Raw genomic sequence first — 13,728 nt, 5'->3', positions numbered from 1 at the left:
GCTAGGTTTCTAGGACTGTGACACCGCGCCTGACCGACCATATTGCTTGTGTTTAAACTATTTTTCATCCGGTCTTCTATTTGCCTTAGTAAATAGAGCTTTATCTCTTCAGTAGCTCTAATCTCTTTCATCAGTTACTTGAATAGTTCTTTGCTAGTACAATTGGCAAATGACATCTGAAATGGCAGAACAAAAAGGGTTTCTATTATGAACAGGAAAGCATCTCAGTTTATACTTCTCTAGCATTTCTAGAACTGAACTTATTTCCCTATAGGGAGTCCGGAAAGACTGCACACTAGTGGAAATGCTGCATTTTCCTCTTATAGTAAATGGGCACCTAACACAGAAAAAAACAAGCAACGGAAGTGGCCTTGCTTGTGATTCCTCCTGCACTCATGTCCAGCCAAGCTGCTGTACACAGTCAAAAGAGCTGCAGTAGATACCCAGGAGAGTGAGTGTTCCAAACTTACTCAAGTACATTATCTTTTCTGAGCTTTTTATTTTCCAGGGGGTAGTTATTGTTCCTGTTATTTTGTCATGTTTTCTAATTGGTAAAAATGTTGATAATACCTGCCCAGGTTACCACAGAATATAAACTATCAAAAGAAATAATATGAATGTAATTAAGCTATTACATTCAATAAAGAATCTATGATTATACATTAGAATATTCATTACTACTTTGTAAAAATGAGCAAAACATAGAATTTTGGGTCCATCTTCAAATTTATTCTATCAGAATCTATATAAGCTAGGGTTATCCACCTGCAGTTTTAACAAGGACAGAAAAATCCAAGAAACATCTATTCTCATTCCTGGAGCATTCCTTTCTTTTCATTTCAATGGGGCTTAGCTGTAATGAACCACTAAATTTTCTAGTAACTTCAAAATCATTTGCTAAAATGTCACAAAACATTGTCACAAAGCAGTCAAATCAAATATTGAAATTTTAGTGGTTGTTAAGATTACTTTATAAATATTTTCATTTAAAATGCTTATTCATGTAACTAACTCAGTTATAAAACTAACCATGATTAATCATGAAAACCATTCAATTTCCTGAGGAATTATCATAATTTCCCACATTAGCTGTGTGTAGGCCAACTTTTAACACACACAATAGCTACTGAATCATCTTAAGACACAGCATTCACTCTTTCTTTACAGCTCCATTACTCCAGCAGAAAGTCATAGAAATGACAGAGCATCCTTCCAAGTACAAGCAAATGAAATTAACCATATTTTACTTATCCACATATGACTTAGGTTGCTATATTTAAATCTTTATAGTTAGCTTGGCCCCAGAAGAAGCTATGGATAACCATAGTAAAAGGAAGCAACCTATTTGATGAGACAGGGTAGTAGGTTTTGCTACACCCAGTAGAAAGGCAGGAACATTGGCAAAAACCAAGATTATTCAAAATGAAAGGCAATATGAATATAATAAAAACGAGTAAATAAATTTGCCTAAATTTACAAAATTAGTTTTTTACAAACATCACTGGGCATTTTAAAAGTCACCCTTCATCAAAATAATATGTTAAATGAACACATATATTCCTAGAGGTTAAATCAACCTAGAAACAGCTCAAATTACCATCATTAGGGAAATGGATAAATTATGGTAAATTCATGCAGTAGAATACTTTACAGCAGCAAAAATCCATCACCACTATATATTTTAACACAACTGAGGAACTTTATGATGAGCTACAGAAGCAAGACAGGAGCACAAAGCAGTATGATTTCATTTATACAAGAAAATTCAGAAGCAGGCTATTCTAATATATTGATTAGAAATGCAAATACTATAGCAAAAATATTTTTTAAAAATGGGGAAATTATACATGAACTAAAATAAGAGGCTGCTTCTGAAAAGAGGACTGGAGTTAGAAAATTGTACTAAGTGTACACAGGTGAATTCATAGAAAATTGGTCTCATTCTATAAATTGGGTGACAAGTCACTTTATATGTCTTACACAGAAAATTGTGGTGCACATATTTTAGAAATACTATTTAAAATGTACCAGACACTTAATAAAACATTTCAAGCTATAGTCTATTTTCTGCATTTTTCTAATTATGCTTTATAATCCTAACAGCCATTTCTTACAACAGCACCCATTGTAATTAAACACACATACACTTTAAGCAGTTTAATTTCTCTGCCTAAATTAAATACTTTTTTTATAAAACTCACTTTAAAAACTCAGATATTCAAGGAAAATATGAGGGTAACTTTGGGATTCAAAACAGCAAAGACCTTATAAAAAACAAAAAACCTAATAAGCTTAGTACAGGCTACATAACAAGGTTTTTTTTTTAAATTAAAGACAGACAGCAACAGCAAATACTGTCTCTAAACAAATACCTTATTTTAAATATGATCTTATCCCAAGAAGATGCCTCTTGAGAAATTCTATAATTTGAAAAAACTTTAAGATTTATTTTTATACATTACATACATGTAACTTTAACAACTTCACAGTTTTTTAAAACTGAGAAATGTTTAAGTTTTGGTAAGTTGTTCTATGGTTTTACTGAAAGTATGATGTTAAAAATAGTAAGTGCTAAGGCAAAGTCTTTTAAAACATATATCTTTACCTTCATCCCCCAAACTTAGTTTTCCAGCAGTGAAATACAATTGTTTAACTCACATGGAAAACTGATTAAATTTCCAAAGTTTTAAGTTTTACAACGTAAGTATTGTTCTTCAACTATAAAGTGAGATAGAGAACTAAAAATAATCTTTACACTGTTCTGCCTATTAAAATGATTCCTAGATTGTACGTCCCCAGAGCCTTGTATTGAAAAAGTATTTTCTTTTTCTTTTAAAGAAGCATCAACAGTTCAGTTCCTAGTTAGAAAACAGTCTGAAACTTATGACCAACCACCATTATTAACACAAAACAATAAAATATTCACTTTTAGAGCCTGTCTTTTCAAAAGAAATAATCCTAAAGGATAAAAAGTGTATGACATTCACACGTTTCCACAGGTTGAATTTAAAGATGCAGTAAATGCCAAACTTCTGAGATTCATCAATTATGATAATTATACCAACTTTCAGAGTAATATCTTAGTACATGTAATTTCTATGATAACGAAATTGAAACGCCACAAGAATGCTTAAGATTCCCTCTTTTCCTAAGTCCAGAGAGGACATCTAATAAACTCACCTCTGGACATTTTCACAAGTCGCATGGAAAAAAAAAGCCAAGTACTATCTACTGCTTAGAATAACCCACTCCCACCCATTATAAAGACTTTATATTAATTTTATATCACACATCATCTATGCTAAAGAAAAATAAAATACCCCAACTAGTATGAAAAGGTATTTTGTAGCAACATTACCTTGTAAGCGGAGCCTTACTTTTACCCCTTCCCCTTCTAGCTTAAAACTCTAAGGCTCAGATCCTTTTTAAAATCTCAACATTACAAGCCACACTAACCCCCTCGAGCCGTTATTTTACACTGTTAGAAATTTTTAAAAGTACTTTAAAAGTCCTATACCTTTGTCTTCATCCTTTAAGACTTAAGTTCTGAGAAAAAGGGATGGGGGCGCCAAGAATAGTGTGAAATCTGAGGGACGAGGTGGGGCGGAAGGTTAAGCAGAGTCCCCGGTTGACAAAAGAAAGAACTAGAAGGCTGGTGGGATGCCGGACCAGGTTAAGAGCGGTGTTATCCTGAGCGCACGTGAAGCATCTGAGGGGGAGGGACCTAAGCTTTCGCTCTCGGAGCTCCATCGCCCCCAAGCGACCGGAGCCCTTCCTAACTGAAGCACTCACTGCAGCCATTTTGGCGTCGTCCCAGTCCCGCCTCTCTGGCTCGCGGGACTCCACCCACCACGGGTTCACAGCCGAAACAGGAAGTGGGCTAGGAACCCCAGAAGCCGGGAACGACCGCCGCCTTCCGCACTCCCTAGCGACCCTCGCCCCACGACCCGCGGGCGCCCCTGCCCCTGTCCCGAGTGGTACCGGCCCCTCCCTCGCTTCCCCGCCCCGCGAACTCGGGAGATCAATCATGTCGAACATGGAGAGTATCCTTTCCGATGGTCGAGGTGCTACCGGGGCCCCTGGGGGCCGGAGGAGGGCGAAGCCAGGGGCGGGGGACACGCCCAGGGGCTTGACCTCTTTGCTCCGCGAGTGGAGTGAGGGCGCTCCAGCGCGGACGGGTAGGCTCTGGCAGCTGGGTTTGGATTTTTTTCCTTTTTTTTTTTCTTTCCTCCTCCTCGCTGCCGCCTCTGCCACCACCGCCGCCGCCATCCTAGAATGTGGGGAGGGTCAGGGAAGCCTGTGGACAGAAGGAGATAATTGAGCCCATACCGCCTCTTGTTGAGGACTTCTGTCACCTGCCTTATCAGTGAATTTTGGCATCTTTGAAATGGACAGGGCATGGTGCCAGAACAGGGGAGGCGGCTGGAGTTTGTCTACGCTTTTGGGCGGAGATGTAGGTTTTGAATGCACTACGTGGACAAATAGCTTTTGGCAAGCTGCCCTTTTCTGAATGCAGGTGACTGGTGATGAGGTTGAGCAATTGCTAGGAGCCCTCGGAACTAACTATGCTTGCTTTCTGATCCAGCTGCGTGCTAATTTAACACTTGAGGAAACTTAAGGTCATTCCTGAAGCCATGAAATCCATCAGCCATACCTGTGTGGCCACTTAGGCAATTAGTAGGGGCTAAGAAGAAAGCTGCCTGGTGACGTCACGAATATGAAATTTGTTTTTCACTACTAAAATTCCATCACAGCAACTCCATGTTGCTGTAATTCTTACTTCTTCCAGAGGTTGGCATTAGAGAAAATAGAATAATTTGCTTTTTTCCAGTCCAAGGTGGCAAAAAGACAAAATATATGTAACTGTTCAGTAGCTCATGTTAGAATATCTTTTGGCTTCGTTTAGTTTATAAGCCTGAAATACAGATAAACTTTTGATTAAATTTTATGTCACATGGAAAATATTTCTAACATAACCTGTAACACTAGCCAAAATACGCTAAATATTAAAATGTTATCATTTGAGGAAGGGTGCAGATAGGTCATTTCATGAAATGATAAATAGATGACTAAGAAAGGCCCAGTTTCTACTGCACTTTTAAAAAAATAGTGAATGTAGTGTACTTTTACATTATAAGTAAAATGAAGAGCACTGAATTATGAGTCAGAAGATCAGGGTTTTTTCCCCCCCAGTTCCAAAGGGGGAAAAAAGCTGAGTTAGGGCATGGCATACATCCTATGTCACCCACTAGACTCCTTTGGAAAGCATATTATCTGTCTTTTCAGCCCTAGAAAGGTATTTTTAAAGTAAAAGGAAATGGTAGTGCCTACCAAATTGTATTTTTGAACATACACTGAAGTATGAGGTACTTTAATAGCTTAAAAATGGTTAGCTTTTTTCCTAGAAATTTTGAAAGGATTGGGGACAATAGACTAAACCATATACCTATATAGTGGACATATGAGGTTAAACATACCACTTCCATCTTTGAGCAGCTTTTGATCTGGGGGCCAGAGGTCACACATACATGCAGATAAATACCAATGCAAGGCAACTCCTACTAATTCAAGATGAATGCTAATGTGTGTGGAGTTACTAAATGATTTAAAATTGCATGCACAGTTTTGAGTATTACTGTGTACATTTTTTCTGAGGATCACTGTAACCATGATTTTTTTTTTTCTAGGCATTCTAACTTGAAGGAGGTTACGGACCAATGATGTAGATAATAAGTACTGGACATACTCTGAGTTCAAAAAGGGAATTCTGGGCTGTTATCACCCGAGGCTGTATTGCACACAAAAATAGCTAGCTCCTTAAAAATAGCTGTTAGTCATTGCAGATCTTATGAATCACTTTAAATCCTAAAACAAAATGAGTTACATACTAGTATCAGACTTGCCAGCATTAATAAATACACTTTGATGTGTTCTTATCAAGATTCTATCAACATAAACAATCATTTTCACTTTAAAGTGAATGACATAGTTTATTCTGAAGTTAAATATGAGTAACCATGGCCTAGGGACATAGATTCAGGTTACCCCAAACTCCATATTCCAATGTGGAGATAGTTTAATGCATTTTTATAGTAACAGAAGAAAGTTATAAATCGAGGCTTTTTTACAATATATCAGTGGAGACATCAGATAGGTGGGTTACAACAAAGGAAAATCTCAGCTGTAGGCCTTAAATCTATCTGAGAGCACTCGTAGCCTTTTGGTTGGTGGAAGCTGCTGGTCTGTAAATACATTTCAAAAGGTTTTATCTGTTAGTCACAGGATGTTAGATCAGACAGAGGTGGGCAAGGAATGGCTGTTCAGAGGGCTAAAGATAGCCCAAGAGAAATTGTAATTAGGCCCCGGACCTACAAAATTCCAAGCTCTCCATAGTCAAGGAAATTCTAATCAGTTAAAAACACCTTTCTGAAGGTTCAATGGAAGGTGTAGCCTCTACTGGAATTAGTTCCAGTGTTTACAGTATCATTAAATTAGTTCCTTGCCAGTGCATGTGTAATTTATGGCTTGTGGAATCAACAGAATGCTGTCTTTTAAAAAAAGTATTAAATGTTATTTTGGGGTCTTCCTTTCCAATTCTGAACAATGCCCTGTAGTAGTTAAAATGCAATATATGAACTAAGAGATAAGCTGTATTTGAGTTCCTCTTTGTTTCTGTATTCATTAGTTAACTCCATGCTTATCCATCTATAGGTTTATGTTTTAAAATTAGTAAAATTATCTCTAAAGTTGCTTTTAGTTCATATGATCTCACTCGATTCTTTGACCCAAATTTACCTCCCTAAAACACACACAGGAGTAATCAAGGAGCTGGAAACTTAAAAAGCCAGAAAAGTAAAAGCATAATAATGTCATTTATCAAATACATGGTCTGTGGTATTGGTACCACTGATTTATGCTAGGACAGCTATTAGTGGAACACTTTAAAAAAGATTCATTTGTAATTACTTGAATGTGTGTGTGTGTGTGTGTGGTGTCTGGGTATGTGCAAATGAGTGCAAGTGCTCACAGAGGCCAAAGGAGTGGCAGAACCCCTGGAGCTGGAGTTAGAGATAGTGAGTTACCTGGCATGGGTACTGGGAACTGAACTCTGCTCCTCTGTAGGAGTGGTAAATGCTAACAGTAACTGAGCCATCTCTCAGGAGAGCCCAACACTCTCCCTGAAACACTTTTGTTTTCTTCCTCTTACCTGTATTTTTTTCAACCTCTACTTCTATTCATCAAGAATTATATAATCTGGCTGGTGGCATTTGTAATAAAGTAGCTTGTGAACTACTGTATTTAGAGAACTTACTATCAGTTTAAATAGTGAACTGTCACAGATTTTCTGTAATAAGAGTTCTATTTTAAACTAAGACTTCTTTATATACAGTGAATTCTTTGAATTCTAATTATTTTTGAAAAGCTATAATACAGAAAAGCAGTATAATAACATAATAGTTTCATATAATGCTTTAAAGACAAACTTGAACTTTTGATGTACTTTCTAAATAGATTTCTCTATTAAAATAGGTGACATAGTAAATGATAATATAATTTATTGAATACATACTTTATGCCAAACACTAACTTTAAATTCCTTTTTTAAAAGTTGTAGCTTTAATCCTTCCCTCTTAAAGTTAAGAAAAAGAGCAAAACATTCCTGAGAGCCTTCTATTTGGCCTAAGAAATACTATAGAACGTTATCAATTAAATTCCTCTTTTCCTTTACTACAGGTGCCACTATCTAAAAGTTGACAATTATGACTTCAGTTCATTTCTTTATTTATTATATCAGACATGTACACTCTTAAAATTGATATATTTCATGTTTTTAAATGGTATATATGCAGTGTCATTGCTATTTTTAAATATTAGTTATGATTCATTAATTATTTAAAATGCATTTTCATTCCTATGTAGTTTTCCAGTGTATTAATATATCACAATTATTCATTCTTTTAGTGATTGGCATTGAGATTAGCTTTCCTATTGTTAAAAGAAATATCACTGTGATTGTTTTTTGATCATATATATTATATGTAGACTGGCAAAAACTGGGTAATGTATGACTAGGAACAGGGTTGTTGTGTTGGAGAACATATGTACTTTAAATTTTCTTTGGATAAACATATATATTATGCTGTGGATATCTGTATGCTGTGAATGTGTTGCTATTATTGATTGATAGATAAAACGCTGATTAGCCAGTAGCCAGGCAGGAAGTATAGGTGGGACAAAGAGAGAGGAGAATTCTGGGAAGTGGAAGGCTGGGTAAGGAGATGCTGCCAGCTGCCGCTGCAATGATAAGTAAGATGTAAAGTACCTGTAAGCCACAAGCCACATGGCAAGGGATAGATTAATAGAAATGGGTTAATTTAAGATGTAAGAACTAGATAGCAAGAAGCCTAAGCCATTAGGCCTAACAATTTAAATAATATAAGTATCTGTGTGTTTATTTGGGTCTGAGTGGCAGCGGACCTGGGCGGGACTAGAGATAACTCCAGCTACAGTATTATCTGAAAATAATACTGGTTTGATTATTTCTTTTGTAACCAGTATTTTTTATCCCTTTTTGTTGTATGCATATAAACACTCCAGAATACTGTTATAATTTAAGAAAAATTAGAGCAAGATCACTTTCTTATCCTTGATTTTAAGAAAAATTCTAACTAGTCATGATTAGTCTGATGGTTATAATAGATTTTTGGTTAGATGCAATTTCATTTTTAGAATTTCTCCATGAATAGCTTATCTCTGTGTTTGATTATCAGTTGAATGTTGTGTCTTTATGGTCCTTCTTTGTATACTCAGATTTTTATTTATGTTTTCCTTAATTGAATGTGAATAAAATGCATAGAAATTTTTAGATTTTTTAAATGTTAAACTGTCTTTGGATTCTTAAGGTAAACTCATCATGATTATGAAGCATCTATAATATATTGCCCATCTATAATGCTTGCCAATATTGTGTTTAATATTTTTGAATCTTTGCTGGTGAGTGAATATGGCCTTTAATTAAAGTCTGATTTCAAGGTTAAAAAGTGTTCTTTCCTTTTCCTAACCCTTCAGAAAGTTTGTGCAAGGTAAGAATTGCCATTTTCTTAAATATTTGACAAAATCCACCAGTAATACCATCAGCTCTGTTTTTAAATGTAAAAATATTTTAAAGTGTTGCATCAGAAATTCTGAATTATTGAGACTTTATTCATTTTTTTCATGGATCTAGTTTTATCCATTTTACAGGTGTTTTACAAACAGCTTCCAAGTGTTTTGGCTTAATGCCCCAATGTATTATTTTAAAGTATCTTTATCTACAGTTACGTTCCTTTCCTTATTCTATTTATGCCTCTTTTTGCTTGACTGGTTACTACATAGCAAATGATGTCAGATTTTACAGGGAACTCAGCTTTGAACATTTTGTTCATCTTGCCTATTGTATTTTTGTTTTCCCCTCTTTGGTTATTTTTTTTTGTCCTCTTATGGCCTTTCGAGGCTTGTTATTTCTTTTTTCTGATTTTATGTGGTAAATGTTTACATCATTAATTTTCAGTCTTCCTTTGTGGCAGAGTGTCCCAATTAGCTATATTTCATAAGTAACATTTCAGTCATTTTGTTGTTACTCAATACTAAATACAGAAGACATTTTCCTTTTTAGTTATATATAGATAATTTTTTAAGATTTCAAACACTTGTTAATTTTTTTCTTTTAGCTTTATATTCTTGCAGTAAAGTATGAAGAAATCAAATATATTAACTACTGCGTGATGTTCAGATGACAGAATTTTTGATATTTATTTCAGTTTTTGTTTATGACCCAATGTATAATTTTTCTATGTCTAATATGCTTGAAGTGTATATTCTCAAACTATTGGGGCAAGATTAGCTGTTTTCCTCCATGTTGTTTTTCTTTTAAGTTTTTATTAAGTTAGTCTGCAAAATAATGCATTTCATTTTATCATATCAATACATATATATCATTGTACATTGTTCATATGCTTTCCCATTAGCCTCTCTTGTCTCCTTCCTCTTTCTGCTGGCTTCCTTTCTTCCCCTGAATAGTCCCCCTTCTATTTTCATGTGTTGTTTTTATATGGTTAAAACCAAATTACACATAAGAGTGAAAATATGTAATATTTACCTGTTTCCTATTACTTTCTTATTCTCCTTTTTTGTTCCTTTTTGACCTTGATGCAATATGTATATTGTGCGTGTCTGTGTGTGTGTGTGTGTGTGTGTGTGTGTGTGTGTGTTTGTAGAGGTATAAAGAGAGAGACAGAGAGAAAGTCCACATAGCACAGAAAATATGTAATATTCATCTTAATCTGGCTTGTTACATTTAACAAGCTATTAATTGATTTTATTTTATATGTATGCATGTTTTGCCTGGATTATGTCTGTGCACAAAATATGTGCAGTGCCTACAGAGGCTATAATCAACATCAGATCTCCTAGAAAAGTTGTTATAAATGGTTTTGACCTTCCATGTGGATGCTGGGAACTGAACCCAGGTCCTCTGGAAGAGCAGACAGTGCTGTTAACCATTGAGCCCTCTCTCTGCCTCTTAACTAAGCTTTTAGTTAGAGTCTTTCATAACTTACATATCCTCACTTTGTCTTGTCAGTTGAGTTCTGTTAATATTGTCCAACATTTAACTGTTAGTCAGTTTTATACACACACACACACACACACACACACACACACACACACACACACACACACAGTTTGCAGCTGTGCTATAGGTGTATTTCCTATAGCTTTGATTATTAGGTCAGCTTGTGAATTTTTATGATGAGCCCTCTTTCTTAATTCCTAATACTTTATTGACTTTTTATATTGTTTTGATTGATAGTAATAAACTCGTGGCTCCTTATTTTAGAATGGTGTTTGATAATTTTTTTCTGTCTTTTGCCATCTTATTCAATATCTTTGCATTTTAAAGTCCTGTCTATAGTTTGCTTCATTATTTTTAATCCATCATGATATTTTGAGAATGTTTCTTTCTGTTAAATTTTATTTATTTTTCATTTATTGTTTGTGTGTGTACTACAGCACACATGCAGAGATCAGTAGTTAACGTTTGGGAGTCAGTTCTCTCCTTCTATCTTATAGAGACATGGTCTTTCTTATTCTTTCTCTTGCACTGTGTATTCCAGCCTAGCTGGCCCAAGAACTTCTGGGCAATTCTCTAGTCTTCTCTTCCCATCTCTCAGTAAGAGTTTTGGGATTACAGATGCATGCCACCCTATGCAGCTTTTTAAGGTAAGCTCTGGTATGGGAGCCCACAGAAGTTTCCTTGTGAGATCTGACTTTGCCTGATACAGCAGAGCTGCATAAGGGGATGATTTGACCACAGGCAAGGTTGCCAGGTGATTGGAAGGGTCTGCACTTGGCTGTGCCTGGGGGAGGTCTTTTTGATCCTCCCCTTGGCATTCATATAAAAGCCCTTTGGCAGATACAGTCAGGGTCCGATGGATGAGGATCCAGGCCCTCCCGAAGCTATTCTATGTTTATGTCTGTCTCTCTCTCCAGCTATATTTCTAGCTAATATTTCCTGCTGCTCCTGTTCAAGAGTACCCTGGGGAAAAGTGGGGGTGGAATGGCCCCCCACAGTTTGAGAATGGAACTCTTTTTTCAAATGGGTTCTGGGGATAAAACTCATATCATCAGGCTTGTTAAACAAACACTTTTCCCGCTGAGCTATTTATATTTAACCAGCCCACATTTGGGGAAACTTTCTACTTAATGTATCATTTCTGTTTGGCCTTTTATCCCTAGATTCCTTACTCTTTTGCTACTTTCCTTTGAGTCTGTAAATGGTTCACACCATTTTTCCCTTTATTACTTTGGAAGTTACATGCTATTTCTTCACTGGTACCCTTGAAATTTTAACATGTATAGTTAATGTTAAATTTAATGAATGCTGATTTACTTGTGAATGGTACAAAGTTCTTAACATACTCAGCTCACCCCATCCTTTGTCTTAGGTGTTTACATCTGTTTGTGTTCTGAGTTTTTAATCTTAAAATTTGACATCGTGATTCTCTAATGTAACCAACATTTCCTGGATATAATTCTGTGCTCATCAAGCCTTTTGTTAGATCTAGTTTAGTTTCTTGAGAAGCTAAGTTAAATTATTGAAACATTCTGTATTTGCAAATTTGCCTACATGGTAAAAGTTGTAGAAAACTAGCACAAATGATATTTTTATTCCAGAACTTGCCTAGATTAGTAAAGATTTGGGCTCAACTGATGTTCCTGTTTCCTACTTAGGAAAGGTAATGAATGCTCATATGGTAAACGAATGTCTTCTGCTGTCTAATACTACATTTTCAGTATTTTATGTCTTCTGTTTATAATTCCACTATTTAAAATAGTTCCCTTTTATAGGCCCTTAATGTGCTGTTTTGTGTTTTTAGTATGAGAAGGCTGTAGTGTGCCTTGTAGATAAAAATTTTTGTATTAGGTAAATTTTCAGTCATGAATTATAGTATTCTAAGCTAAGAATTTGCTATTAATGAATCAACAATATGTATTAAATAGGGTTTGTTAAAACATTGGTAGACTATCACTACTTAGAATAGCACATGACCATAAATCCTTTGGTAATTACTTAGGAGTTTTATTTAGAAATTCTGCTCTATTTGACCGTATCACTTGTAAATTGTCTGAACTTTGACTGTGGCTCCTTGAAAGTTAATTTAGTCTTTGATGTTTGTGGGTTTGCTATGATGCATCTAGATGTGAATTTATGTTTTGTCCTGTTTGGAATTTTTGTGCTGCTTTTTTATTGTGGTCATTATTTACAGAATATTCACATGTTCTCATTTTAAATATAGTTCTTCACACTGTTATCATGTTTTCCCCCTAGGATTCCAGATTTTTAAAAAATTTTTTATTCCTATTTTATTGTTATGTGTGTATGAGTATTTTACCTGCATGTATATCTATGTCCTACATAATATGTCTGTTGTCTGTGGAAGCCCAAGGAGGGCATTCAATCCCACGAAAGTGGGGTTACAGGCTGTTGTGAGCGCCTGTATGGGTGCTGAGAATTGAATCTTGGTCCTCTGGAAGAGCCAGCCATGCTCTTAACCACAGAGCCATCTCTCTAGCCCAAGTATTCCAGATATTGTAAGACCATTTTAGTCTACTTCTATTGCTGTTTTTCTTCTTCTTCTTCTTCTTCTTCTTCTTCTTCTTCTTCTTCTTCTTCTTCTTCTTCTTCTTCTTCTTCTTCTTCTTCTCATTGTAATTCAGATTTGTATTCCAGTTAGCTCATTTTCTGCCCAGTTTTCTTCAGTTTTCTGTTTTACTTGTGCTGGTTGGTTTTATTGTCAACTTGACACAAGTTAGTCATCTGGGAAGAGAGAACGCCTGTAGGCAGCTCCTTGAGGCATTTTTTTGATTAATGATTGATGTGGGAGGGCACAGCCCACTGTTTGCAGGGCGCCCTAGGTGATAATAAGAAAGCAAGTTGAGCAAGCTAGTACGCAGTGTTCCTCCATGGTCTCTGCTTCAGTTCTGCCTCCACATTATTGGTTTGGCTTCCCTCAATAAGGGCTATTGGTAGAGTTTCTCAGAGCCTTTTGGTAGTGTTTCATGTAGTCAGCCACCTTGTCTCTCTAGTCTCCAATTTTTGCCAGTTATTCAATTGTTCCTTGCTCTTCAGGAATTTGACACTTGAAAGTCTATAACAAATGAGGTTGTTTTTAGTAAGAGTGCCATACT

At 35.8% G+C, this 13,728-nt stretch overlaps 1 protein-coding gene across 1 annotated transcript in view; it reads left to right on the top strand.

Moving 5' to 3' along the window:
• Positions 1-3,790: 3,790 nt before the first annotated feature.
• The window catches only part of LOC128108325 (charged multivesicular body protein 1b-2), a 47,564-nt gene continuing 37,626 nt past the window's right edge, over positions 3,791-13,728 (top strand). The window contains exon 1 of the mRNA XM_052734752.1: positions 3,791-4,043. Within this exon, the coding sequence (XP_052590712.1) occupies positions 4,028-4,043 (16 nt within the window). The 5' untranslated portion in view covers positions 3,791-4,027. The remainder of the gene's footprint in view (positions 4,044-13,728) is intronic.

This window comes from Peromyscus californicus, unplaced genomic scaffold (genome assembly GCF_007827085.1).
Source record: "Peromyscus californicus insignis strain IS unplaced genomic scaffold, ASM782708v3 Scaffold_10__1_contigs__length_136768540, whole genome shotgun sequence".
Taxonomy (NCBI): Eukaryota; Metazoa; Chordata; class Mammalia; order Rodentia; family Cricetidae; genus Peromyscus; species Peromyscus californicus.
The sequence above is the reverse complement of the archived record's forward strand: the minus strand, read 5'-3'. Positions and strand labels throughout refer to the sequence as shown.